General features: G+C 34.5%; 5 protein-coding genes across 7 annotated transcripts; 1 reads left to right on the top strand and 4 right to left on the bottom strand.

Annotated features, from left to right (window-relative positions):
- Positions 1–396: 396 nt before the first annotated feature.
- On the bottom strand, positions 397–2,847 carry LOC128671964 (uncharacterized). 2 transcript variants are annotated; one of them, XM_053748821.1, is made up of 4 exons: positions 2,580–2,847; positions 1,826–2,038; positions 1,359–1,463; positions 397–688 (listed from the first exon to the last, which is right to left on the bottom strand). In XM_053748821.1, the coding sequence occupies exons 1-4, from the start codon at positions 2,668–2,670 to the stop codon at positions 441–443; spliced, it is 657 nt and encodes a 218-aa protein (XP_053604796.1). In that variant the 5' UTR covers positions 2,671–2,847; the 3' UTR covers positions 397–440. The 2 variants fall into 2 exon arrangements, with proteins under 2 accessions (XP_053604796.1, XP_053604795.1); XM_053748820.1 differs by having other exon boundaries at positions 1,826–2,041; positions 2,580–2,845.
- Positions 2,848–4,742: 1,895 nt separating this feature from the next.
- LOC128671939 (ubiquinone biosynthesis O-methyltransferase-like) lies at positions 4,743–7,842 on the bottom strand. Of its 2 annotated transcripts, none has more exons than XM_053748783.1 (6): positions 7,507–7,842; positions 7,027–7,242; positions 6,625–6,739; positions 5,846–5,977; positions 5,204–5,474; positions 4,743–4,982 (listed from the first exon to the last, which is right to left on the bottom strand). In XM_053748783.1, exons 1-6 carry the CDS (start codon positions 7,575–7,577, stop codon positions 4,867–4,869), a joined length of 921 nt encoding a protein of 306 aa, XP_053604758.1. In that variant the 5' UTR covers positions 7,578–7,842; the 3' UTR covers positions 4,743–4,866. The 2 variants fall into 2 exon arrangements, with proteins under 2 accessions (XP_053604758.1, XP_053604759.1); XM_053748784.1 differs by having other exon boundaries at positions 7,027–7,200; positions 7,507–7,838.
- A 323-nt stretch (positions 7,843–8,165) lies between these two features.
- RfC38 (Replication factor C 38kD subunit) lies at positions 8,166–9,450 on the top strand. The gene has a single exon (XM_053748782.1). The coding sequence runs from the start codon at positions 8,321–8,323 to the stop codon at positions 9,386–9,388; it is 1,068 nt and encodes a 355-aa protein (XP_053604757.1). The 5' UTR covers positions 8,166–8,320; the 3' UTR covers positions 9,389–9,450.
- Positions 9,451–10,055: 605 nt separating this feature from the next.
- Positions 10,056–10,382, bottom strand: LOC128671941 (cytochrome b-c1 complex subunit 7-like). Its single transcript, XM_053748787.2, has one exon. It carries the CDS (start codon positions 10,380–10,382, stop codon positions 10,056–10,058), a length of 327 nt encoding a protein of 108 aa, XP_053604762.1.
- Positions 10,383–10,818: 436 nt separating this feature from the next.
- On the bottom strand, positions 10,819–19,880 carry LOC128671940 (uncharacterized). Its single transcript, XM_053748786.2, has 5 exons — positions 19,666–19,880; positions 14,158–14,386; positions 12,966–13,090; positions 12,434–12,565; positions 10,819–11,003 (listed from the first exon to the last, which is right to left on the bottom strand). Exons 1-5 carry the CDS (start codon positions 19,775–19,777, stop codon positions 10,840–10,842), a joined length of 762 nt encoding a protein of 253 aa, XP_053604761.1. The 5' UTR covers positions 19,778–19,880; the 3' UTR covers positions 10,819–10,839.
- Between the last annotated feature and the right edge of the window lie 5,045 nt (positions 19,881–24,925).

The following is a 24,925-nucleotide window of genomic DNA, read 5'->3' as shown; positions in this document are numbered from 1 at the left end:
CCTACAGTAACTTTTGGTTAATGTAAAAAATTCCCAGATATAAAAGTTATCCTGAATGTTTTGTAATGTTTGCGCATAATTGAAGGGAAACTAAAATTATGAGTAATAATTTAGCAAAACCAAGACATAAAAAAGAGCGTTCAGTTCTGTACATTCATAGTCATTATCCCGCCCCATGTTTTTTCGATTTTAGCGTAAATTATGAAATAATTTATTTTAAATCCTAGTCAAATAAAGCAAAAACATACCTCATTTGGTATAATATTATTTATATTGTATTATGTAATGTAATTTCTGTAAATGTAGATAAGAATCAGATCGTCACAAATTGTAACCTAATTAATATCGTTATGTAAATATATATATTTTATACTTAAGTTATATTTTGAAATACAATTTATTTTTGGAACAATATATTTTATTTGTCAAATTATTACATGTTACGAAGGTGGCATTCTGTTTTCCAAGTTGGACAACTTGGTGCTCAGTGTGGACAAATCGCTTTGAATCTTCAGAAGGATGTTTGTGAAGCTGTCTCGGCTTTTCTTCCTGTATAGCTTGAAAACTGAAGTGCTTGAGATCTTGGAACCCAGCTCTGGTTTCTTGAAATCCGAGTATTGAAAATTATTTGGTCTCTTCTCATTTGGATATCTCAAACTGAGCTTTTCGATGGATTTTGTCGGATTTGCTGAAACGCATGATTCTGATAACTTTACATTACGCTCCATGATAACAATTTATCGCCGTGGTCTAACATAATACTACAAGCTATAGCAATGCAAGTAGCGTCGCAGTTGGCTACTTTCCAACTAGTCTAATTTAAATACATATGCATTTTATTTTGTAGCCAGTGAAGTATCTAGCTAATTATGTTTATATATTATTTTGGCGTAATGTGCATGAAATGCGTGCGTGCTGTAAGGATGCTATGTTGCGCTACGCATTGGTAACTTCGTAATGTATAATAATAAACTTACGGCTATGAAGATACTAGGTACCTAATGCATTCTATATGCGGTCGCGGCTCATTAGCCCCACCATTATATTTTTATCGATTTAATTTATAGCGAAATCTAAATAAAGGATTTTGTTAGTGTTATAGTTCCCCTTTATGTAGTATTAATTTAGTAACAATTTACGTCAAAGATTTTGGTGGCCATCGTTTCCTTTTTAGGAAATTGTAGCAGTCGTATCCGATAGAAAACTTTTCACAAAAGACATTGGCGCGAGTGGGTACTCGCGCCACCATCACACATTTTAAACAACACCTAGTTTCAATCTTAAATAGTTTAACAATAACTATTAGAGTTTAAAAAAATCTTGAAGCATTACAGTAGGTAACGGCAATAGATATTTACCATTTATTTTGAATGATGTGTTTCGCTCTTTGTTGTCTTTAGCTTTTCCGTCGTCAGTAATTGTTTCACCCATCGTTAACATATTCTTATGAAAGGATGCCGTGGCTGAAATTTAAGTTGTGTAGGATTTGGAATACCTTATTTTCCGAACAAGAATGTTACTATAGCAAGGTTAAAATATCGTGTGTTAGCATTTAAGTAGGCTAGTGTTACCGATCGATAGGCCTCAATCGACTTAGAGTATCGCATATCATGGGTTTTTTTTTCGAAGCTTTTTCTCAAAGAATTATTTTTATAAGACTAAGTGGCTTTTGCCAAACACAACCTCATCACAGGCCACATGTGTACCCGGTGTGGGCGGACTTACTTAATGCTGTCAGCATTTAGTTCGCCCTTTTAGTACCTTTTCGGGTAGATTTTGAATGAAGAACGAAAAGAAAAACAACTTTAAAAAAACGTTAACTTACACTGCGTTTCCGGCAGCCATACTTCCAACACGAAGGGGTGTTGTGGGTCGTTGCCTACCCTCAGCTCTGTCAGCGGCAACTCCTGGTCTCCAGACTTCAGCACTATGATCTCCTCGCAATAGTCGGGAAGGTCCAACAAATGCCATATCTTTTGACGGAGCGCTGCTATGGACGCACTCTGCCTCACTGCCACGTAACGCAGTATGTCCTCTACTTCTTAAAAAAGAAAACAATTTTAAAAAATTACAATAATTCCTAAGTACGTACTTAGTCACTGACCTCCATATATACAAGTTGTATATACGGAGGTCAGTGTAACTATTTAGTCATTTCTTTCTCTTTATTATCCTTGTGGTCCTGAAAAACTCATTCTGCGAGATCATGATCACGCAGAATGAGTTTTTCACTATGTCACCACCTTGCCCTTGCCCTGTCTTCTGCGACTTGACTGAGGTGTCTAACATCGACCGTTTAATTTGATCAACCTTTCGAACCGGCCGATCGGAAGAGATTGCTTGATCAAACCTTTAAACTTTGCAGATTTTGCATTGACATCGTGAATCGATGACCGTTCATTCTTTTATTGTAGGTACAATTACAATTTGATGATAATGATTTATTTATTTAAGTATATTTAAAATTTTCCACAAAGTAAAATACGAGTAAGTACAATTGAGGCCTAATGCTTGCCTGTATTATAACCAGACTCCCTGCATAAATTCACCTCGAATATCCACTGCTTACAACTACTTACCTCCTAAATCATGTCTCCGAATAATAAGAAAGGTGATGACTTCTTTTTTAAACAACTTTATCGGCACTTTGAAGATTCTCGATAAGGACATGGTGCAACACCATGGCTGGACTTTTCCACCTCAAACGCACATGTCCTATTGGAATTTCTTTATTGATATGCTTTTCTTACATGAAGTGCAATAATTTATCGCAAAAGGGAACATAAACAGCGTATTTCATGGACGTGACAGTTCGTGAAATTTTGCTGTCACTTCCTGTGACTCAAAAAATGTAGTTAGGTACCAGAAACTTTTTTACTTTTATGGCAAACTAGCTGCCCGCGGAGTCGTTCGCGTGAATTTTCCAAGGGAACAGTAGCCTGTCTTTGCCCTATATGTTTTTGCGAAACAAGACGATTGGTTGAGTAGATAAAATGTGAAGAGGTAACAAACCAGCAAGTAAACTTACTTGGGTGAATTTTACGACTGAACGCGGCGTGTAGCGTTTCATTTGTGTCGCATATTTTTTTGAATAATCTTTTTATTTAAATTAAACATTTACAAAATTAACATTGTACCAGTACTTTACTTAATTATAAAATAGGATAATTAAATTGATTACTGTGTATGGTACAATTTAATAAACACAGATAGCCTGGGGCGGCTTTCATAATGCTCGTGAAATTCACCCACTTTCGCTTTTTTTTAGGATTGAGATTGTCATTGAGGTTGAAAATTTCAAGGTTGAGAATATTTTCCATTTTCAATAAACAAGTCCGCGCCACGGTGACCGTATATTCTAACGGACACGCGCCACGAGCTTTCAATAAAAGATCGGCCTCGTTGTTGTTTACAGCAAAAGAAGAACAATAGTATATCTTTTTCGTTCCCACTCAACCTATATTATTATATGTATAATACTATACGTTGATATTATATAATATTAGATACAAAATATCTGGTGGCATGGAAAATCTGTATGTAGATATCACACAGCACCTGTGTTTACTTACTTGTCTTCCGAGACGATTTTTCAAAACATCATATTTTCGTTTGTACACAATTCATCAATATATATAATAAAACAGTCGAAAAAAAAATCCTGTAAGTACATTGAATAAATTTACATAAAAATAAAATTAGGCGACACAGTCACATCACAGCAAAATAGTAGGAATTTGAAAAAATGTGTCTGTACACGCTAATCTTCGGAACTACTGGACGGATTTGAATGAAACTTTTGGTATATAGCCTGGGCAACATATAGGGTATAAATTATTTTAAAAACTGGAACACCTGATGGAGAACAATGATGGTACAGCTAAACTATAGGAAATATTGAAATGACGCCTTAACCAAAGTTTTCAATCTGATGAGCATTTTCTATTGAGATATAAAAATCGAAGATCTGAAACACCTGATGTAGACCCATGATGGTACAGCTACTAAACTATAGGAAACATATAAATGACGCTCTCATAAAATTTGTTCAGTCTGATGAGCATTTTCTGTTGAGATATAAAAATCGAAGATCTGGAACACCTAATGTAGACCTATGATAGTACAGCTAAACTATAGGGATTATGGAAATGACGACTTAACAAAAATTTTTCAGTTTGATGAACATTTTCTGTCGAGATATAAAAATCGAAGATCACAATATAAAAATCAACACCTAATGTAGACCTATGATGGTACAGCTAAACTATAGGGAATATAGAAATGACGATTTAACAAAAATTGTTAAGTCTGATGAGCATTTTCTGTTGAGATATAAAAATCGAAGATCTGGAACACCTGATGTAGACCTACGATGGTACAGCTAAACTATAGGGAATATAGAAATGACGACTTAACAAAAATTATTCAGTCTGATGAGCATTTTCTGTAGAGGTATAAAAATCGAAGATCTGGAACACCTGATGTAGACCTATAATGGTACAGCTAAACAAAGGAAACATAGAAATGGCGCTCTAATAAAAGTGGTTCAGTCTGATGAGCATTTTCTGTTGTGGTATAAAAATCGAAGATCTGGAACACCTGAAGAAGAGTCATATTAGTACAGCTAAACTATAGAAAGTATACTTTTTAAGTCTGATTAGCGTCTTCTTTATGTATAGGTAACGTTGTTCGGCCACGCGAAAGAAGTCTCAGTCATCAGCTAGTTATTTAATAAAACACAATTAAACTTAACAATACATTATTTATTACCTACTATAACACAAAATAATTAATATATTTTTTATCAGTTCACTCAGTGTTGTATATAAAATTAATTAACATTGAAATTCAACACAATGTTCAACATTATGACAATTTGACTGCTTGTAATGCAAATAAGAGGTGTTGTGAGCTTACAAAATTAAACGTGTTATTTATAAAATTATACATCATGCCTACGGTGATCTCCACTTGACAGTTATCTGAAACAAAATACATTGTGGTTACAGATAGTCTATTTGTAAATATGTAAGGGTTGTAGAAAGGAAAAAAAAATACCGAATCGGCCAAAGTTTAGTAGGCGAACTGTTCGCAGATAGTGTGGAGCCGGCATCAAAATTTTGAGAAACGACTATTCATATCAAGAGCGCCCCTAGCGGCAAATTCGCGTTAACGAATTATGGCCTATAAAAAAATCACTTACTCCTTTCTAACAAGAATGTTAGTTCAGATGGGGTGATCATCATATTGTACTCGTGGGTTCCTCTTGGTAATAGGTTGAGGACATACTCCGCCACCCAAATGCCGAATACTTGTGTGAATCTCGTCCTGTTCGGAGTCGTGAAGAATATCTTCCCGCCAGGCTTCAGTGCCGCCACGCAGGATTTCACAAATAATTCCTTATTATTGACATGTTCTATTACCTCGGAAGCGACAACACCATCATAATGATTGGGGAATTTTGCTGAATGATCCTGAAACCCATTATTCATACTGTACTAGTCCTGACTATCTAATATTCTACTTGGGGAAAAAATACATTTCCTGTATGTATGTTTTAACGCGATAATTTTGTCAGTCGCGTTTTGCGTTAAGTCGTTTTTGAAATATTCACAATTTTGTGTGTGATTCGCAAGTGTGTGTGAGTGATTCCCAAAGCCAAAAGTCTGTGGTCCTACCATCTTTGCAAATGCTTTTATAGTAGTTTTCAAGCTGTTAAATCCATTAGTCTAGATGATAGATATGCACTAGAGGATATGGAGGGGTTGTATTCTTAGGCGGAAACCACACGCCATTTTATCAACATATCTATGGATTATTCAAAATCACATTGCACAGTATATACCTCAATTATAGAATGACTGTATGTTGGTTTAATCTGCAATTTGTTATTGCTCTCAGCGTGGCATTTGGCTAGTTCTATTAGATGATTGTTCGCATCTATCCCAGTCACCTCTGCTCCAATCTTTGCTAGGCTCTGTGAATGTACAATTTTTATTTAATTTAAATATAACATTAACACTTAATCCACGTAAATCTTACTGAATTGGTAATTGTGAAATCAGAAAAGGGGACTTAACAGTAGGACTTGACCCTGTCCTAATATTATAAATGCAAAAGTTTGTGAGGATGTATGTGTGTGTGTATGTTTGTTACTCTTTCACACAAAATCTACTGGACAAATTGTTATAAAATTTGGTACATGGGTAGAATATAACCTGGAATAACACATAGGTTACTTTCTCTTACTTCTCCCGAAATTTTCATGGGAGAAAAAGCACCAGAGTGCAGGTAGTTTCACATATATGCAAATCTAATTACATAATATTGTGGCACTAAAGTTAAGATTTCCTGAATTAAGTTATGATTAGTACAGGTTTTAAGTTTGTGACAGAAAATTCAGGAGATTGGTTGATTAAGTAAAGTGTGAAGAGATAAAAACCAGTGAACAAACTCACTTTCACATTTATAATATTACCTGGGATTGTTGTCTATTATACTTAAAATTGTTAAAAACTGGGAATAGGAAATAGCATTGTTACAAACTGGGAAAACAATCAGAGTATTCTTGATATTACAAATCTGTCTATGACAACCTGTTAGGTTTTGTATTAAATAAAGTACCTCTGACAAGATTCCTCCTCCACATCCAACATCCAAAATTTTCTTATTTCTAAGAGGTAAATCTGTTCTTTCAGATGCTGGAGTACGAAGTAGTCCATCCCGAATAAAAGGCACTCTGAAATTATACATTTTATTGCTGTATATGTATAAGATTAAGTATGTGTAAAAGGCTAGCTGTTAGATACATAAACAGGCTTCTAAAAATGGATATGTAAGTGTATGTAATTTTTATCCTTTTTACCTAACTGCACAAAAAAAAAGTCTTATATAAATAATCACTGGGCAGATTTTAATACGATTTGGTACATGATTAGACTAAAGCTATAACTAGTAAAAGCAAAACATCATAAGAAGAAAAAAATTATCATAAGAACAAGTAAAAGTTATTGTGCACAAAATTACCTTATTAAGTTCATGGCATGTAAGGCTTTCAAAGGTCCATTGGGTTCCCACCATTCTTTCACTTCACTGGTAAACTTGTTAGCATGGTATTCATTGACAGTGGAACTCTCATCAGCTTTCTTTTGCTGAGTGATACTTCTTGAAAAAAACTGATATGTTTGAGTTCTTGAAAACCTGAGAATATATTTTATGTAGGTACTTATGTGTACTGTTATTCTAGAAATAAAATTAATCTCTAGTAGTCCCTGCCAGTCTAGTTGTATATACACAATTTATAATATAAATAATTACACCACGAAGCTACGCCCAAATGAATTGAATTAATGAGGGTAAATACAATTCATGCCGAATTTGTTTCCATACCATACCTCTTAACTACATGCAAATAAACAAAATGTCAAGATTTGTAGAATAGATATAGGTAGTACTTTCGTATTTATAACATCACTTAGGATTACTAGCTACATTCTCCTTACTTACATTCTGAATTTGCTTGCAGATTCCAAATTTTTATTTAGGCATCTTATCTTAAGAAAAATGTTTGAAGTCATTTTAAAATTATTGAAAGTTAGTGCTGAGAAGACTAAGAAGAGTGCCAGCTGAAATCCCAACGATCTAAAATTTTATGACTTTTGGACAATAGTAGTAAATAAATACGCAAATTAGATCAAATCCAATAAACAATTTGTGATGTCCACCAGAGGTCCCAAACTCAACTTGTAATATTAAATAAATTTAATTTTCTTACGAGTGGAGTTCAGTGATGTAGAGATTTTTAGTAAATAAAAAAATGTAAATAAGAATAAGACCTTTTTTTGATTGATCGACTATGACATTTGATGAAGTTGACAGTAGGCAAAGACAATGTAGGTATAATGGGCTACATTGGCAGATGGGCTAACGCTTCCGCGCGCAGTGGCCCAAAAATATGGGCTAGCTAGCTAGCGAAGGCATCGATATTTTTGAAGATTTAAGACTAAAATACCTTACAATATTGAAAATTTGGCGCTTTTTGCCTCCATCACCAATGTTTGCTAACCCTAGTTGTACCAGTAGCGCCATCTGCGCTGAGCTTTGCGTAATATGACTGTTTTTTTAATGGTTTTTTCGTGTAAACTATTTTTCGCGCTCATTATACTAATGTCATTGTCACTCTAGCAAGTAGGTACCTAGGTGTTAGTTGTCCATACCCAACCAACCGAGATAAATATTCTTTTGAATTGTGTGATGCAGTGAATTGCAGTGCAGGCAGTTTCTCAATTATTATAACTAAAGGCCTACCTATCTTTATAAAATGAGTCTTTGGGTAGATAAACATCGTCCTAGAGATTTGATGAAGTTAGATTTTCATAAAGATCAGGCATTGCGTCTAAAAAGTTTAGTTCAACAAAGTGATTTTCCTCATTTACTTATTTATGGCCCATCTGGTGCTGGAAAGAAGACTAGGGTGATGTGTCTTCTTAGGGAACTGTATGGATCTGGGGTTGAACGGTTGAGACAGGAAACGATGCACTTTACTACTCCATCAAATAAGAAAATAGAGATTATGACAGTAAGTAGCAATTATCACATTGAAGTCAATCCAACTGATGTGGGAATACACGACCGCGTTGTTATTATGGATTTAGTGAAGAATGTTGCCCAAACACACCAGATTGATTCATCTGGTCAGCGGGAGTTTAAAGTTGTCATACTGAATGAAGTGGATAATCTGACTAAAGATGCACAACATGCCTTACGTCGCACAATGGAGAAATATGTAGCAACATGCAGGTTAATACTCATTGCTAATTCCATTTCACGTGTCATACCTGCCATCAGATCAAGGTGTTTGACTATCCGAATACCAGCCCCAACAGAAAATGAAATAGCATCTCTATTACATTTGATTTGTAAAAAGGAAGGCCTGAATTTGCCCTCTGAATTAGCTATACGCATTGCAAAATGTGCTGATCGCAATTTAAGAAGAGCCTTGTTAATGTGTGAAGCTTGCAAAGTTCAACAGTACCCATTGAGTGTGGACCAAAAAGTTCCTGAACCAGACTGGCAATTGTTTATTAGAGATACAGCTTCAATGATTTTATCTGAACAATCTCCCAAGAAACTTGGAGAAGTGAGACAAAAATTATATGAATTAATTATACATGGAGTACCACCAGATATGATTTTTGCAGGTTTGCTGAGAGAGCTTGTGCGTAATTGTGATATGGCTATGAAATGTCAAGTAGCAAGCCATGCAGCACGTTTTGAGCACCGAATGAGATTAGGGAACAAACCAATATTCCACTTGGAGGCTTTTGTTGCCAAATTTATGGCAATTTATAAGAAGTTTATGGAAGAATCTCTTGGGGACGCCTTTTAATTTTTTTTTTATTGATAATGAAAGAGTGAAATAAATAAACACTGAAATGTTATAATTTTTAATTTATGTCTGTTAATTATGGGGTCAGGATTATTAGATGTGCGTCATACCTATAGCCCATATGTATTAAAAAGCCTATCATTATTTACTTCCAATAGAGGCTTAGAAACCTATACTATGCTCAGCTCATCATGTGGTCCAGTCAAATGGAGCCTATGTTCTTTTAGACTTGATTAGGTGGACTAGACAAACCAGAACAGGACAAACAGGACTTGCTAGCCCATCATCAATGAGAATTTTCCTTCAGGGGAAAAGAGGGAAAATTCTAAGTCTAGACTGCATTGTAGCGTTATTTAATGAATTGCCTTGACCACATTGTGGCATTATTGAATGAATGGTTGTTAAATGTGCCATAACACCTATTTGCACTAAAAGGCTTTCATGCCTTTAGTCTGTTGGCTCATGTTTGGTACAGATGTAATTACATCTGTACCAAACAAAATATTGATATGGATAGATAATTATCTATCCATATCAATATTTTTCATCTATTTATCTTGTATATTAAAGTTTTACAACAACCCAATCCCAGTACAGTAATTTATGACACTAGTATTTTTAATCATTTATTTTCAAACCAAACTGAAGTTAAAATACAAATTTAATATCAATAGACGCTTTCCCATTTCTCACGTTCAAGCCTCTCTTTCTTCACTACTTCCACCATGGGGGACAGATACAAATAGTCTTCCTCCAATTTGGTCCATTCCTCTTTGGGCAGGACCACTTTCGACCCGTTGAGTTGTACGGCCCGGATCAGCCGAAAGTTGCGCTCATCGATGACATGGTTTGGGAGCCTGCGAAGTGCTTCCTGCACATCTTCGGTTTCATAGAGAACGTCGTCGCGCATAAGTCCGTAACGATTGAAGCCAGCGAGACTGTAAGCCCACTTTTTCATACTGTTGCAAGCAACTGCAGTAGTTCTAAGGGCCATAGTTCTAATTTATAGGATCCTTTCGCGTTGAGAATAATTTTTTGAACGATTATTAAAAGGATTTGTTCGAGTTTTAAGACGATGTCATTATGAGCCCTTGCAAACGTAGCTATGGTAACTAACATGGTCAATCCGTCGAAGCGGAAGTAAAACCAAAGAGTGTTCATATATATCAGGTAGGTACCTATGTACGCTAGTGTACAACCATATCAAAATAAAATACCTAAGTACACGATTTTACAAAATTTTAATTTTTGCCACAAGTTTTTATTATAGTCAAGAGATATTTTGTTGCATAGTTGGGAGCCGATCCTGGTTAGACCATCAGGTACCTACCGCTGAACTAAGAGTAAGTATATTAGTTCCTTCCTTACGGATATATACCGAATTATAGGTACTTGCTTACATGACCCCGAATGAAAGGAAAATTGGTGAAAATAGAGAAATACACGAAAATTTAAATATATTTATAATAATATTTTACTGGTACATTGCTGCCAAATATTCTAAAATTGTCAACAATAGTGTGCATAACGGCTGTAGTAATTTCATTAGAGATGTGGTCCAGAATTGATTGTTTGGATTGCAAAGCAACGTCTATTTGTTGTGCATCTTCGGAATCTGAAAAAAAGGTTATTCATTGCAAGCTAAAGGGCCTACCACGAAACCGAGCATGAAACAATGGAATTAGTAGGTAGGTACTCCGTGTACCTACTAATTCCATGCATGAAACAAACGCGTAGCGTGTTACTAACGTCCACATGCCGTTTCTTTATTACGCATCGTGTAAAGAAAAAGAAAGAACGTGTGGACTGTGGACGCAATGGCGTACTGATACTGCACCATGGAATTTGTAGGTACTCCGTAATAAATACCTACTTCGTACACGAAGTAGGTATTTATTAAATCCCTGTACTGCCGTTTTCACTCAAAGGTCAACAAAAACTATAAATTTGTATGACAGTGATGTTCAAGAATCTTTTTCGGGGCCTCGCGCAGGGACCTTTTCATAAGAAATCACCATAGACTATTTAGGTATATGGTGATGCAATTTTTTTAATCAATTTTAATACCGAATTGTCGATTGACGGCACTATCTTACAGCAAAAAGCTTTTTTTATTTTTGTTGATCTATGCAAAAAGCATTCGCAATATATTTTGATGACAATAAAAAATTAATCACATGGATAAAATTGATCACCTAGAAAAAAATTATGATTTTGTTTTACAAGTTTAAACAAAGGTATCTAAGTACTTACCTACCTACATATGTTTGTATTATAGTGCCTAAGTCCATGCCATGGATTAGGTTAACTACAAAATGTACTTAGGTACATATTACTACTGTTAGGCGGAACAATCTCGATTAAATTTTGGCAATCGAGTTACGCACTGCACTAGTGGAGACAGCGCGCGACGTGTCCCATCCCTATAATTTTTTGCAGTGTGACGTTTGTGTCTCGCGGTTACTGCCCGGGGTTTAAAAGTGTGTTAGAATTTTGATTTAGAATAAATGTCTTCAGATTAAGTATATTCCCATTGTTTTAATATTCTTATCACTACCTATACCTACTAATCGCCTATTTACAATTAGCTGGTCGAATTGAATCACGTAAACAGGTAGGTATCTACTTAATTTGAAAAATATCTGATTTCGCAGTAGAACTTTGCGTCAGTGGCGCCATAAAGGCAATTTCGACGAAGTGAAACCAGCCGTTTGTTACAATCAGTGACAGATGAAATGACAAATGGTGATTTCGGATTTGCTGCAGACGACAAAACAGTAGGGGAAAAGTGCGGCTTTTTGATCTACTTTCAGATTTAGTTTTTGCGTACGGGTAGCATGGCTTAGGTATGCTTGCTGGTGGATCACATGATGGCAGACCTAATATAGGTACATCAGATATTAACAGCAGGTTTGGAAGACGAAATATTTAGTAGGTATTTCGGTACCTACGCCAGTAATACTTGACGAACGTATGCTTTTTATGGCAGATTTATTTATATATAACGTGTTAAATTCAACGAAATAAAATTAGAGTGTTTCTTACTTGGTTGTATAAAATATGTAGGCAGCCGCATGTTTCTTACAGCGATCCTTTCCGGTCCAATTAGGAGATATTCTTCATTGTTTATGCCTCTTTCACTTCTCCAGTCGTAAGTTATATTGGTCTCAACGTTATCTGTAAAATGAATAATAATGGATTTTTTAATTTAATTAACTTGTATATTTGAAGTATATGTCGTACCTAAAAAATTTGACGGCTTATACGTAAATATGTCAGCTCACGTAACTGTACTTACCTACATCACACCGCGACTTACTGATATTCCACCACACATACTAGGTACAACGGATCGTACATCGATATAGATGGGTTTACGCCCAGCATTTGCCCAAAAGTCGCAAACCCAACATCCCAATTGGGACTTTTGTGAAGAAACTTTGCGAATATTGGGTACACCCATCTTTGTTACCCTTATCTGAATCAACGAATGAACTCCCAACTTACGCTACAGCTCTTATCGTAAGCAACAACATCATAGAATATTTATTTTTCTTTGGGTGGCATAAAAACATACCGATATCCATGGTGATGAAAGCGGCATACGGATCAATTCTAGCTCCTGTGGTCAAATATATTTCTCCTGTTACATGCAGATCGCTATTGAAGGTGACCCCATTTTTTCCGCCCTCTAAGTTAAATCTGTAAGGAGAAAAAATATTGTGTAGGTACCCAAAAACTAATATAAAACTTAAACTACAGTTATCTCTCAGATTCAGTGAGTAAATATAATCAACTTATCCTACACACGGAATCGAAAAATAGCTCGAAATTGAACTCTAGAATCGCGATTCTTAAAAAAGACATTTAAAAAATCCAATTCGCTTTCCGGAAGTTTCCATTCTGGGGCACCGACATCGTTCTCCAAACAGCCGGGATGGGATCACGACGTGATTTGCTTTCCCATCTTATTTCGCCGCCTTCGTTCCACATCCACATGCATTCACACTAACTTGCGAGTATTTTATCTGTGGCCCGAGTTACTGGGATTGGAGATGCTATTGTTAACTTGAACGCCAAGTACCTATTTAAGAAAATCAAATCTGTTTACTTACTAACCTAGTTAACTAAATAGGTAGGTATAACAAAAGCGAAAGTCGTGCAGAAGGACGTAGGTAACTAGGTATTAGGTAGAATATTTCTTTATTTTAGCAAAATTATTTCATGGTTTTGGATATTTGGTCCAGGTGAATAAAAACTTAAAGTGAAGCCTATTATTATGTTAACTTTGATAAATTTTATCACAGTCTAGAAAGCAATTTCAAAATTGAAAATTAAATGAAATAGGCGTAAAAACTGGACCATGTTATCCGCATGGATAGTAGGCTTAGCACTTTGGGTGGTACACCCGGTGAAGGTACCCTACTTAAGTAAGTATGGCAATTTGGAACAAACACACAGCAGAATGAAGAAAATAACATACCCAGTTACTTCAGTTCTAAGAGTGTGGTAAGGGCTACAAATAAGTAGGTACAACATTAAAAAATTAAAAATGAACCTATTATATCTCCTGGATCAGAGATTGAGACACCTATAGACACCGTCATATCTTCCATTTCACTCATATAAGATAGAGATACGCGAAGACGTGATAAGAGCGCTGACATATTTTCTCCCTCATCACGTGGGCGGCAGGGCCGTGTCCGTTTCTGATGTTGACCTTGAGAAAAAAAAAACCTGTACTCATTAAAAACAAAATGTCATCTTACTTCCTGTCCGCCAAACGAGTCCACCGCGCGCCGGTAACGTTGGCTCTTCTCAGTAAGAACGACATTTGTTCCTCTGGCAGCGATATGGCAACACTGTTAACGATGGTAGGGTCAACGGGGGTCATCCCAACGCGACCGCTGTCCATTAGGTAGAAAAATGTGCGCAGTCCCCGACGCAAGCAGTCGATGTTATCAGCACGACATGCTGGGAATGGCACTGGAGGATTTACTGTAAAATAAAATTAGAAAAAAAAGGTAATTTTTCCGTTTAAAATTTTGACAACATGGGGGAACAAAAACTTTAGGTTATTCCCGCATAGATAGGTCACATTAGGTACCTACACCTATGTCAATTTCCATTTTATTTTTATTAAGTACTAGCTTTTGTCCGCGGCTTTGCCCGCGTGAACTTCATAGCAAAATCTCAGTAATTTTTTTATCGCGTACTCTGTAAGACTGGTAAACTATTCGTTAAGTATTAAATATGATCATAGCTACTTGTAATCTGTAATATACTAACTAAATGGTCTTTGTATACTAAACTAAGGATTTGATCAGACTTTATATCAGATTTTTATAAAAAAAACTAGTTTCGATTGCGGACGATCTGCCATATTTCACAGCAAGGAAACAAACAAACGAATAAATTCCTTAATTAAAGTTTCTTATACATTAAACAACTAGCCTTTACGGTTAGATGGCAAATTCCACTTACTCGTACTAAGATTTTTAAATACGCTCGGTAGGGCCTAATCCCTCATTCTGATCACACACAAACAATTATTAGGTACAAACTTACGTACAGGCACTATATCTAAAACTGTTGAAAAAACAGTGAAAAAAAATATGCAATGAATAAACATAAAAAAATATATAAACAGTAAAAAAATACTTAAGAGGAACAATGTACTGCGGTCAAAAAATCTCGAAAATGTAGATCTATTTGGTAATCTATGTTAATGAATTGGTTCACGGATATTGAGAATAGTCGATATGCTCTCGACCGGTTTTGTTTTGCACCTACCGGTTATTTTAAAGTTCATGGTAGGCTACTTCGTTTTATTACTTCCATAATCCATATTCCATATAAGTGCATTGCCTAGGTGGAGTTAGGAATTTCGAACTTTTAACCTACTTAAAATTCAGAAAGGTTCACTAAACATGACAATCGCGATTAATCATTAGTTTTTGGTACCTACTACTTTTTTGGGACAAATCACGGGTTCAAAACTTGTTATGTGATACATTCTAATTAAAAGTTACTAAGTAGGTGCATTTAAAATAATGAACTATATTGATAAATATCTAAGACAAATGGAACGCTTCGTAATAATATAAAAGCAAAAATAAATATATCTTTTATTTGGCCGAAAAATCCTAAGGAAGAATTTGAATGTTGGATCTGGTGATATTCAACATTCAAATGCTCAATAAAAGTTCAGAATTGGTTCGAGTACTACAATGCTTGATAATTTGAGCGGAGACATAGCGAACATTCTAGAAGTGAAGTTTGAAAACTTTTCCTTAGGGTACCTACTCAATTATGTATCTGTTCTTTCGAAGACGAATAATTTTGCTTAATATTACGAGAAGCCTAAATGGCTGCAGTTTGTTGTACTTATTTTTTTTCTGTTTTTTTTTTTAAATTATGTTATATAGATTATTTATTCAGCGATTAAAAATACTTCTATGGTTATTCGCAAACAAGAAACAAACTCAAAGGAAAGAACCATGAAAACCCAACTCTTCTTTATTAAAGTGAACTTTATATTGTCCGGTAGGAATAAGACTTTTTTTTTGTTTACCCAGGGGAATGCGGAGTGTGGGGTTAGGTTTAAGACTGCGTCAACTCGCTGAACTCTGTCGAAAAGGTCAAATAAGTCCTTAATTAATTACGATCGAAGGACGGATTCGGCCCTCAAGAAACAATTTAGATATGGTAATTAAAATTATACAGAAAAGGGCAGTACAGCCGTCATTACATCTATCGGTTCACATTAATTTCGCCGCTGTTACCGGCACGGCGCCGCGGTAGAGGTCCATATGTAGGATAATAGTTTTTACAGGCAACTGTACATAATAAAAAAGATAAAAAATTGACTTTTTGACTGATTCGTTTCTCATACACCACATGGTCTATAGGGATATTTCCATATTTTACTAATGATACAGGCTGATATTTTTGTAGGTACCATGGAATTAGTACTTTGGACGAAGTACTTACTAAATCTTAATACTTACATGGTAGGTACTTATGTATTTTGATTTTATATTGACATTTCCTGCTTGGAGATGCAGGCCGAATATAGAAAGGGGCGAATTTCACGAGCGTTTTGAACGCCGCCGTGGGCTATCATTAGTGTTGATTAAATTGTACCATACACATAGTGTTATAAATTTTATAAATAAGTAAAGTACTGGTACAATGTTAATTTTATAAATGTAATTAAAAAAAAGATTATTTATTCAAAAACAAATATGCGACAATAATGAAACGCTACACGCCGCGCTCAAACAGTCGTGAAATTTACCCAAAGGTGAAAAAATATTTCTAAATAAAAAAAAAATTAAGAAACATAAACTCCAGATAATCGATGTGGATTATCGAGTAAGGATTCTATTTCGATAGTGTCAAGTTATTAATTTGTTATCAATGTGTGTCATGTGCAGAAATGCTTTCATCCTTCGAGGTCATTTCCTTGTAGTTGTTGAGGTGTAGACCAAAACTGGAAAGTTGACAATAATCGAGAGCCAGTTATCTACAAATTTTTTATAGTAACAGCAAAATGTGCCACGTGATCTTTTTTACTTTAAGATGCTCTAGATTTTTTATAGCCAAATAGAGTGTAGGTATCCACAGAGTGGCCAGCGGTAAATTTAAGTATTAAAAGTAGTAGATTTATGTTATTCCATCTACTTATCTACGTATTTATATAATAGTCTAAGATTTATCAAGATTCTAAATAAATTCCAAAAAATATTTTCCATATATATATGTCATCATAGCACTTTAAAAATTATACTACAAAAGACCCTATTTTATTTTTAGCTATGCTTACAAATATAAGAACAATGTAACATTCTTACAGGCTCTGCCGAAGTGCCGACTTACAAAGAGATTAAAAAGCGGCGTAACAAACTTAATTAACTTAAGCGAAAATTAATAAACTGTATAAAATTCAATCCTACTGCAAATAAAGTTAAGTCGTAATTATTTGATACTTATAGACAACTATCTCCGGAAGGGGTAGTGACCCGCACTGACATTTAAAACAAGAATAAGAAGTTAATTACGTAGTTTGCGGACTTTTCTCCAAGTTCTTACTGTATGAATTATCCCGGGTATTCCCGGTTGAAACCTTTCAAAGGTTGAAAATAATTGAAGTTCCTTGTGCAAAGTAGTCTGGACTTTTGAAGACCTAGAATGATAATTTCCGTTACTTCGCGAGTAAAAATGTTGAACAAAAACTAGACTTGAATTTGTTCGGAAGCGAGTTATATATTGTAGTATATATTTTAAGTAGGTAAGTATATATTTTACATAATAGGATTTTTGAAACTTATTTTGATTTATATTTTTTTAGGTACACTCACTAGAATCCTTCCGGACCATTATGTTGAATTCCAGTTTGAGGAAAACTGAATAAAGGACAGTAGATACCTAAGCGGAAAAGATATGAAGGTAATTTGCACTAAATTTAGATTACTTGGGATAAAGTATCCTTAATGACTTCTTTGTAGGTACCTAATCATCTGTCTAATTTCTAATAAAAATTAAAAAGGGTGTAGTACCTAACTAACATTAATTCCATAACAGATTTTTTTTATTTAAATGCTTCGCTTCCTACCTAAATTGCTATTAAATTATGAAGAGTAAATATTCAATTTAAAGTTTGCCCATTAGGTACTTGGCTATTTCTATTTTTGATTTCTTCATTTTAAAATGCATATTTTTCATTTTATATGCACATATACAAACAGAGTAACCCATAGAGATCCCTTTTGTGAAATTCTCCCGAACAATGTGAATATTTGACTGTGACCCTTTTTAACGCAGTCGGAATATTAGATTATTCTCTCCCTACGTGTGCCATCCTTTGCGCGATTATATAACTTTTTCAACAACTTTTTTCGTGAAAAAACCTGGGTGTAGGGTTATACCTAACGTACCACGTAGGCAGGTATATGGTCGCGGTAAAAAACACGCGCATTATTTGAAAGAGGGATCCATGGAGTTATCAAAACGAAGCATTTATACCTACTTAATTATTTTATAGTATACTGGCTTTTACCTATAGCTTTGTTCGCGTGAATTTCCCACGGAATCAATATTTTATCTGGGATGAAAGGTAGGTATTATACTCTATTTCCTACCCCGTACATCTTTCCTATCTATAGTACCTACGTACGTTATACCAGCGTGAAAAAGTCACAAAAAAAAACAAACAAATAACATGGTAGGTACTCTCACAAACAAATTTTAGTATTCGTAGGGATGAAATGGTTGGCTATGTCGTTGAATAGAAACATGGATAAATTAATGAATAAATATTCTTCTTCATCTGGGTACCTCTCCATCTAGTAAAATAAATATTCATAAGTCTGAAATATACGGTTATCTTATATTTTTATTAGGGCAATTAGTAAGAACTTTGTAGTTAGGTTATAAAATAACTTGCTACCTACGCCTGGTGTCAAAGACCTTATCAATACATTCAATTATAATCCTTCACTGTTTGTGGGGTTGAATTTCTTTCGGCATATCTTCTCAGCAGTGGTCGTTCCGAAATGCTAGTAGTTTGTAGATTTGTCAGATACCTACTACGTAATTTAAATTTGACGTAAACATTTGGCTTTGTCTGCTCCGTACGGGATAAAGATGTGATATTGTTGTTGTATTGACGTAAAAATCTGATTTCTGAAAATGCTTTATGACTTTTAAACGTATTTTGTACTTTGTGACTTTTAAACAAACTTCAATTCGAAGACGGCACACCATGATGATGATGACTTTTAAAGTTATTTTGTAGCTGAGTGATTGTCTGTCTAACATGACGTAGGTACCTACGTCATGTTATAGCTACTGGGAACTTTGGACCGTGCAGGTTAAAAGCTGGTTAATAAATAAAGTTAAATCCCAAGTGGCCCCAAATTAATTTCTAAATATTTCCAAAAACTTTTGATCATTTGTTTAAAGTTTCCGGATGGAATTTGAATCCGCGACAATTTATTGTACCTAGGTATTTCTCAGCTTTTTGAACACAAAAGTGGGATCAAATAAATTTTAAATTCCATATGTGGAATTTTTAACACTAGCATTTTCACGTTGGTAATTAGACATTTCAGTAGTTATAGATATTTCACATGTAACTATATTATACTAGTGTAATACTAGGTAAGTTTGTACTGCAATGGAATTTGAAGATTTATAAATGAAAATAACATATCAATTAGGTTTATCACAGTTATAATTATTTATCACTATAGAACACGTCGTTCTTAGCTTACCTTGTTCATTGTTATAATGAAGAAACTGTGCAACACAAAACTGACTAACAAATAGCGCAGTAACAAAAACACGGATGCACTCAAAAAACATCTCGCTTGCACTTGAGGCCATATGAAAAGACGTCTCTGCTCGTTTCCGCTTTATATACGTCTGCTTTAAGAAAAAAATAAAATTGAACTGGTATCAATATCCATGCATGAAGTGGAGACGTATCACACCAAAGTGTTCCAAATTCGAAATACCTATATTTTTTATTTCATTCGTGTTCGTGACCCCCTCCGAGGTCGTTCGGAAATAACTTTTTTTAAACTGTAGTAGAATGACCAACCACATCTGTAATCAAACATGTTAACTAGGTTTACATGGGCTAACGTTATTTTGCATACATGGACAATTTATTGTCCTTGCAACACAGAAACATTTTAAAACTCTTCAATATATAATAATATCATGTAGTAAGTTTTTAAGCCGTGCGTGATTCTTAAATATTCCTGTCAACTTCGCAGCTTTTCTTGAAATAAGTACAACGAATAAATTGTTCCAAAATTATCTATAATCTTCGTTCAAAACCGATGCCAATGAAATTTTGTAGGTGTCTTGGAGTAGGTACACACACGTGTAATTTTTTATCCAGAAATTATACGGCAGCGAAACCCCGGGGCGCAGCTAGTTTCTATTTTAATAAAAAAAAAAAAGATTTCTAGATACCTATTCGTTAAAAAACTTAACAATTTTCAAAAAGGGCGATGCCTTCGTTCTAATCGCGATTTAGGCAAGTTTGTCTTCCACATGGTTGCATACATATTTATGAGCGCATCCACTTGTAAATAAACCAAAATTTTTTATCACAATGGATGAGTCATTGTAATTCATTTGCATGGGATGCCTTTAAATAATATCATTCAAATTATACATTTTATATAATGGCCTTCAATTTATTGATGTACAATAAAACCTTTGAACACGCCCGTGTTGTGTTTGGTTTTTAGTTATGTTTTACGTACGTACGAATATAAGTGCATGTTTCAGTTTTCTCATTAAATGTGGAAAGTAAATAATTCACTTTAGGAAAATTCAGATAATTATTATGAAGGGACTTGGTTCTTGAAAAAATTGTGTTGTTTTCTAGTTGTTCGTTGCTAAAAAGGATTATGAAAAGCTGTAAATGCTGAATGAATGCCTCAATTCGAAGTCTACTTTGGCCAAAACTACTCAACGAGTGTTGGTTTATTTATACAATGTGTGTCAAAAACTTGGTACAAGTCATAACAAACTTAATTTGCAACATTTTGTGTGCCTAAAATTTACACTTGCCTTGTGTTGATAATTAACTGCACATAAATTTGGTCCAAGTTTATTGCGACAAAGAAGTTGAAACTTGAGAACAAACTTGGGGTTTTGATGTGTTCATAATAACTTTTGTTATGAATGGTATCAGATGTTTGGTGAAAGTATCGAGTACAAACTGTTGCACTGAAAATATTTTGTACCTATTGTACGAAGATTCTGCTCGTTCGAGACTAAACAGAATGTACCCCTAATGATCGCATGCGCTGAAATAGATCTTATATTTGTTTACAAAAAAATATGTTTAATAGTTTTTCTTGAAAAAAATGGCTTCGGAATTAAGAGCCAATATTATTTAGAGATTAATCAAAATATTATTGTTGTAAAAAATGTACGCTATACGTAAATTTAACTTTCTTGAACACATGCCGCTTTTTTTATCTCGGAAACAAACCTATAAAACTGGTCAATCACGGCTACATAATAAGTAGAAATAACTGTAAAACGCTACTTTTGCCTAAAAAAAACATTTTTGTTTACGATTTATCATTTTTTTAAAAACGAAATATTACAGCAATGTTGTCTGTAGCCTATGGCATATTTTACAAGGTATTCTACAAGGTAGAAAGTAGAACTACTGGTAGTACCTACCTACGTAAAGCTAGATATATTTTGTAAGCTGCGACTCAGTGCCTAATCTATCTATCCTTCGGCTGCAATTTGCATCAGGAGGTGAAGGACTCAATGCACTTTGCAATGCTTTGCACTTCATGTTTCCAAAAGACTTGATAACTTGATTGACCATATATCGAACACCGATTTTGGGTGAAGGAATTTAATTTTAGATATTTTATATTAAAGACCATAAGAATTGTCTTCAGACAAGTTAATCAGTATTATAGGTAATTTTGCTTGAGTCGTTTGCCGGTGAATAGATCTCGTCCGGAGATTTTTAGCACCGCTAAATCTGACTGATGGGCACAGAAAACGAGGCGGGCCTAGGATTAGATGATTGGATGAAAAAAGGTATGATATTCCACTTACACACACTTTATCATGGCAAGATGTATTTTGAAAAAAAAAACAATCTTTTCATATTCCCAGCTAATAGATTCGCTTTAGTGAAACAATATTTTATTATTATTAACTCTCTTGATGAATTAGAATTGGTGATTTGAATCAGGTAGTTAGGAAACAGGTCAGTTTCGGATGTCATAATTGAGAATCCACTTAAGAACATAAAAAGATTAGGCTAGATAAGTTTTTTTTTTTTTCAAAATATGTCACAAAAACGCCTCCCCCTCCCCTTTTTATTACCTCAGTGGATAGATACGTCCAAGGGAAGCAATGTTTCTAAAGAACATTTTTTCAGAATGTCATCCCTTAATCACTTTTTTGCTTTTCGCGCATAGGTCTTGCGCGCAAGTGTCTTTCGCGCATGTGTCTTGTCAAATGTCTTTCGCGCAAGTGTCCTGATACGTGTTGAAATGAGTATGTTGTGTTCGATGAGCAGGGATTTTATTTATGAAAGATAACATAACTAGCAGCATAAGCTCAACCAATACTTCATTTAACAAATTCAAAAATATTCTTGTTATGTATATTCGGGTATGTTAATAGTCTTTAGTAATGGATTTCCCTTGCGCTATTATGTGTAATCCTTAATTAAAAAGTTTCTCGTTCGTTTCGGAATAATAAATAAAATGCAAACAGAGAAAGTTTCCCTGTAAATCAAACAAGTCTGAACAAAATGTATCCTTTGTATTCCAGCACGGTATGATGCATTTGTAATGGCTAAAATTTAAGATTGTGTTATTTTTTAATGTAGTACAGGTCGGCAAACTTGAGTCGGTGAAGGGGTCGCTGCTGTTGAATAAATGTGATAAGTGTGAATTGTAGATAGGTACAAAATTAACTACAATTCAGCCATTTTCTTGTAGGTTTAAATTTTCCGATTTTGTTGTTGGGTAAAGTATCCTTGTCATTTTCTCTTAGTTATTTATTTATTTATTTATCTAATCTCTAATCTATATCCGAAATTACACAAGCCAAGAATCATTGCCCATATAGTGTTGTCACCAGTGGAATCATTGACAAATGTCAGTGCCAGTCTGGTTTATGATAACAGAAATTCTGAATAAATACCTACTCTTAATACAGAAGTCAAATATGAAGTCATTATAACTGCGGAATGCGATAATCTTGAAGAGGATAACTTTGAAGACATGTGCAATGTTAAATTAATATGTGACTTTAGTATGTTAAGCATCAAATCTCTATCAGTTAATTTTGTGCATTTAAGTAAATTCCATGTGTAGTCTGGTATGCGGGAAGACATCTAGTTACGTAAGTTCAGTTTATACATATATATATGTACAATGAGTTCATTAGATAGGTCGATACAGAAGCCTTAAAGTTGCATAACTATTATATTATTATTGTACTTAAAGTGAGTATTAGGAAATTAATTACCTACCTTCATAATTACGAAAGCAATTTGAAAAAGTCTCATAGTGTAAAAATTTCAAATGTGAAGATGATTCGAATTTTGATGATTGCAAAATGGGGATAATTAAAAATAATCAAAAGATGGGCACATAAATATATCAAAGATTTCTGAATCGAGGTTTAAAGTCGGAAGGGTTTGAGAAGAATCTCAAACATTGATTTAAGTAGGCCATAAAATTTCACTAGCTAAACATCCCGTGCTAAGATTGATTTGAGTTTTTCGAAGTAGATTTATAGGTTAGGTTGGCAACACCGATCGCACAGCCGCCCGGCCGTCCAATTCTGACGATCATTTGTCAGTGTCTCTGGCCTATCTGATCCGCAAGCGAATGAACTTGGTAAAAGTCTGCGGATGCCTAATAAAAGGATAGATCATAGAAAATAACAAAATTAAATGGCCTTGAATTTTGAAAAGAGAAACACGTTTTTTTTTTTACAATTTTGATCGCCGGGTTAACCCGGCGATCAAAATTGTACACTCTTGCCATTTTGTACAAGTGGAAATAACATCTCCTGTATGTTTCGAACGCAAAATCAAATGTCTTTAATGTAAGGTTGAAACTCCTATGTGACTATTTTTGTAGGGATGTCTATTTTTTCTTTGGTCTCGTTCGATTTCTGCGCGATGAAATGTGTGCGTTGATTTAGAAAATTAGCCCTAGTGATTACAGTTAATCGTTACCAAAATTCTTTTGTTTCAATTTCTTTTGTATTGATTGAAATGGACGTGGAGGTTGACATGTCGTGTTGTGGATGGTTAGACATCTAATTGTTGACGGCACGAGTAGGCCATATTTTTCTTTTATATATGAGTAGGCCCCTGTCAGTAAACAATGCCTTAGGATGTGTTTTATCTACGTATTTTAACTTGCCTGCGACATGTGTAGGGGGTATAGCGTATTTTAATAATTCTGCTTCTTGTTTCTTCTTCCTTAGTCTGTGGTCACATAATGTCACATATCTCTTCATGGTTTTTCCATTGGAACCGATCTCTTTCAGGTCTTCCGCTCGCATCCAGGTCGTGTCTATCATCGGTCCAGCGCCTTTTTTAAATTGCACTTACTGTAATGTACAGAATTATTATGCTAAACGATCCTATTGATTTATTAATTTGTAATATGGTATCTATACATTTTTTATTTGTATAATAAACGTAATTTTAATGGAATATATTTGATCTGTAAAAATAATAAAACTAAATAAATAAAATTTATTCTATTTTTAATTAAACTTATGCCATAAACTTGCTTAAGGCAAGGAATTGTGAGTCCCGTCAATTCGTTGCCTTGAGGTAATATGCCCAGAAATCTGGCAGCATTGCCACGTTGCATGTCAAGTGATTTTATGTATATTTTTAAATTAGAAAAAAAAACAAAAATAATAGTATACATCTCACGAATTCATAGTTAAAGCATGAAGGTATTGTAACGTGAAATTCCCAGTCAGAAACTGAAATAATAGCAT

This window comes from Plodia interpunctella, chromosome 8 (genome assembly GCF_027563975.2).
Source record: "Plodia interpunctella isolate USDA-ARS_2022_Savannah chromosome 8, ilPloInte3.2, whole genome shotgun sequence".
NCBI lineage: Eukaryota > Metazoa > Arthropoda > Insecta > Lepidoptera > Pyralidae > Plodia > Plodia interpunctella.
This window is presented reverse-complemented; position numbering and strand designations above follow the sequence as displayed.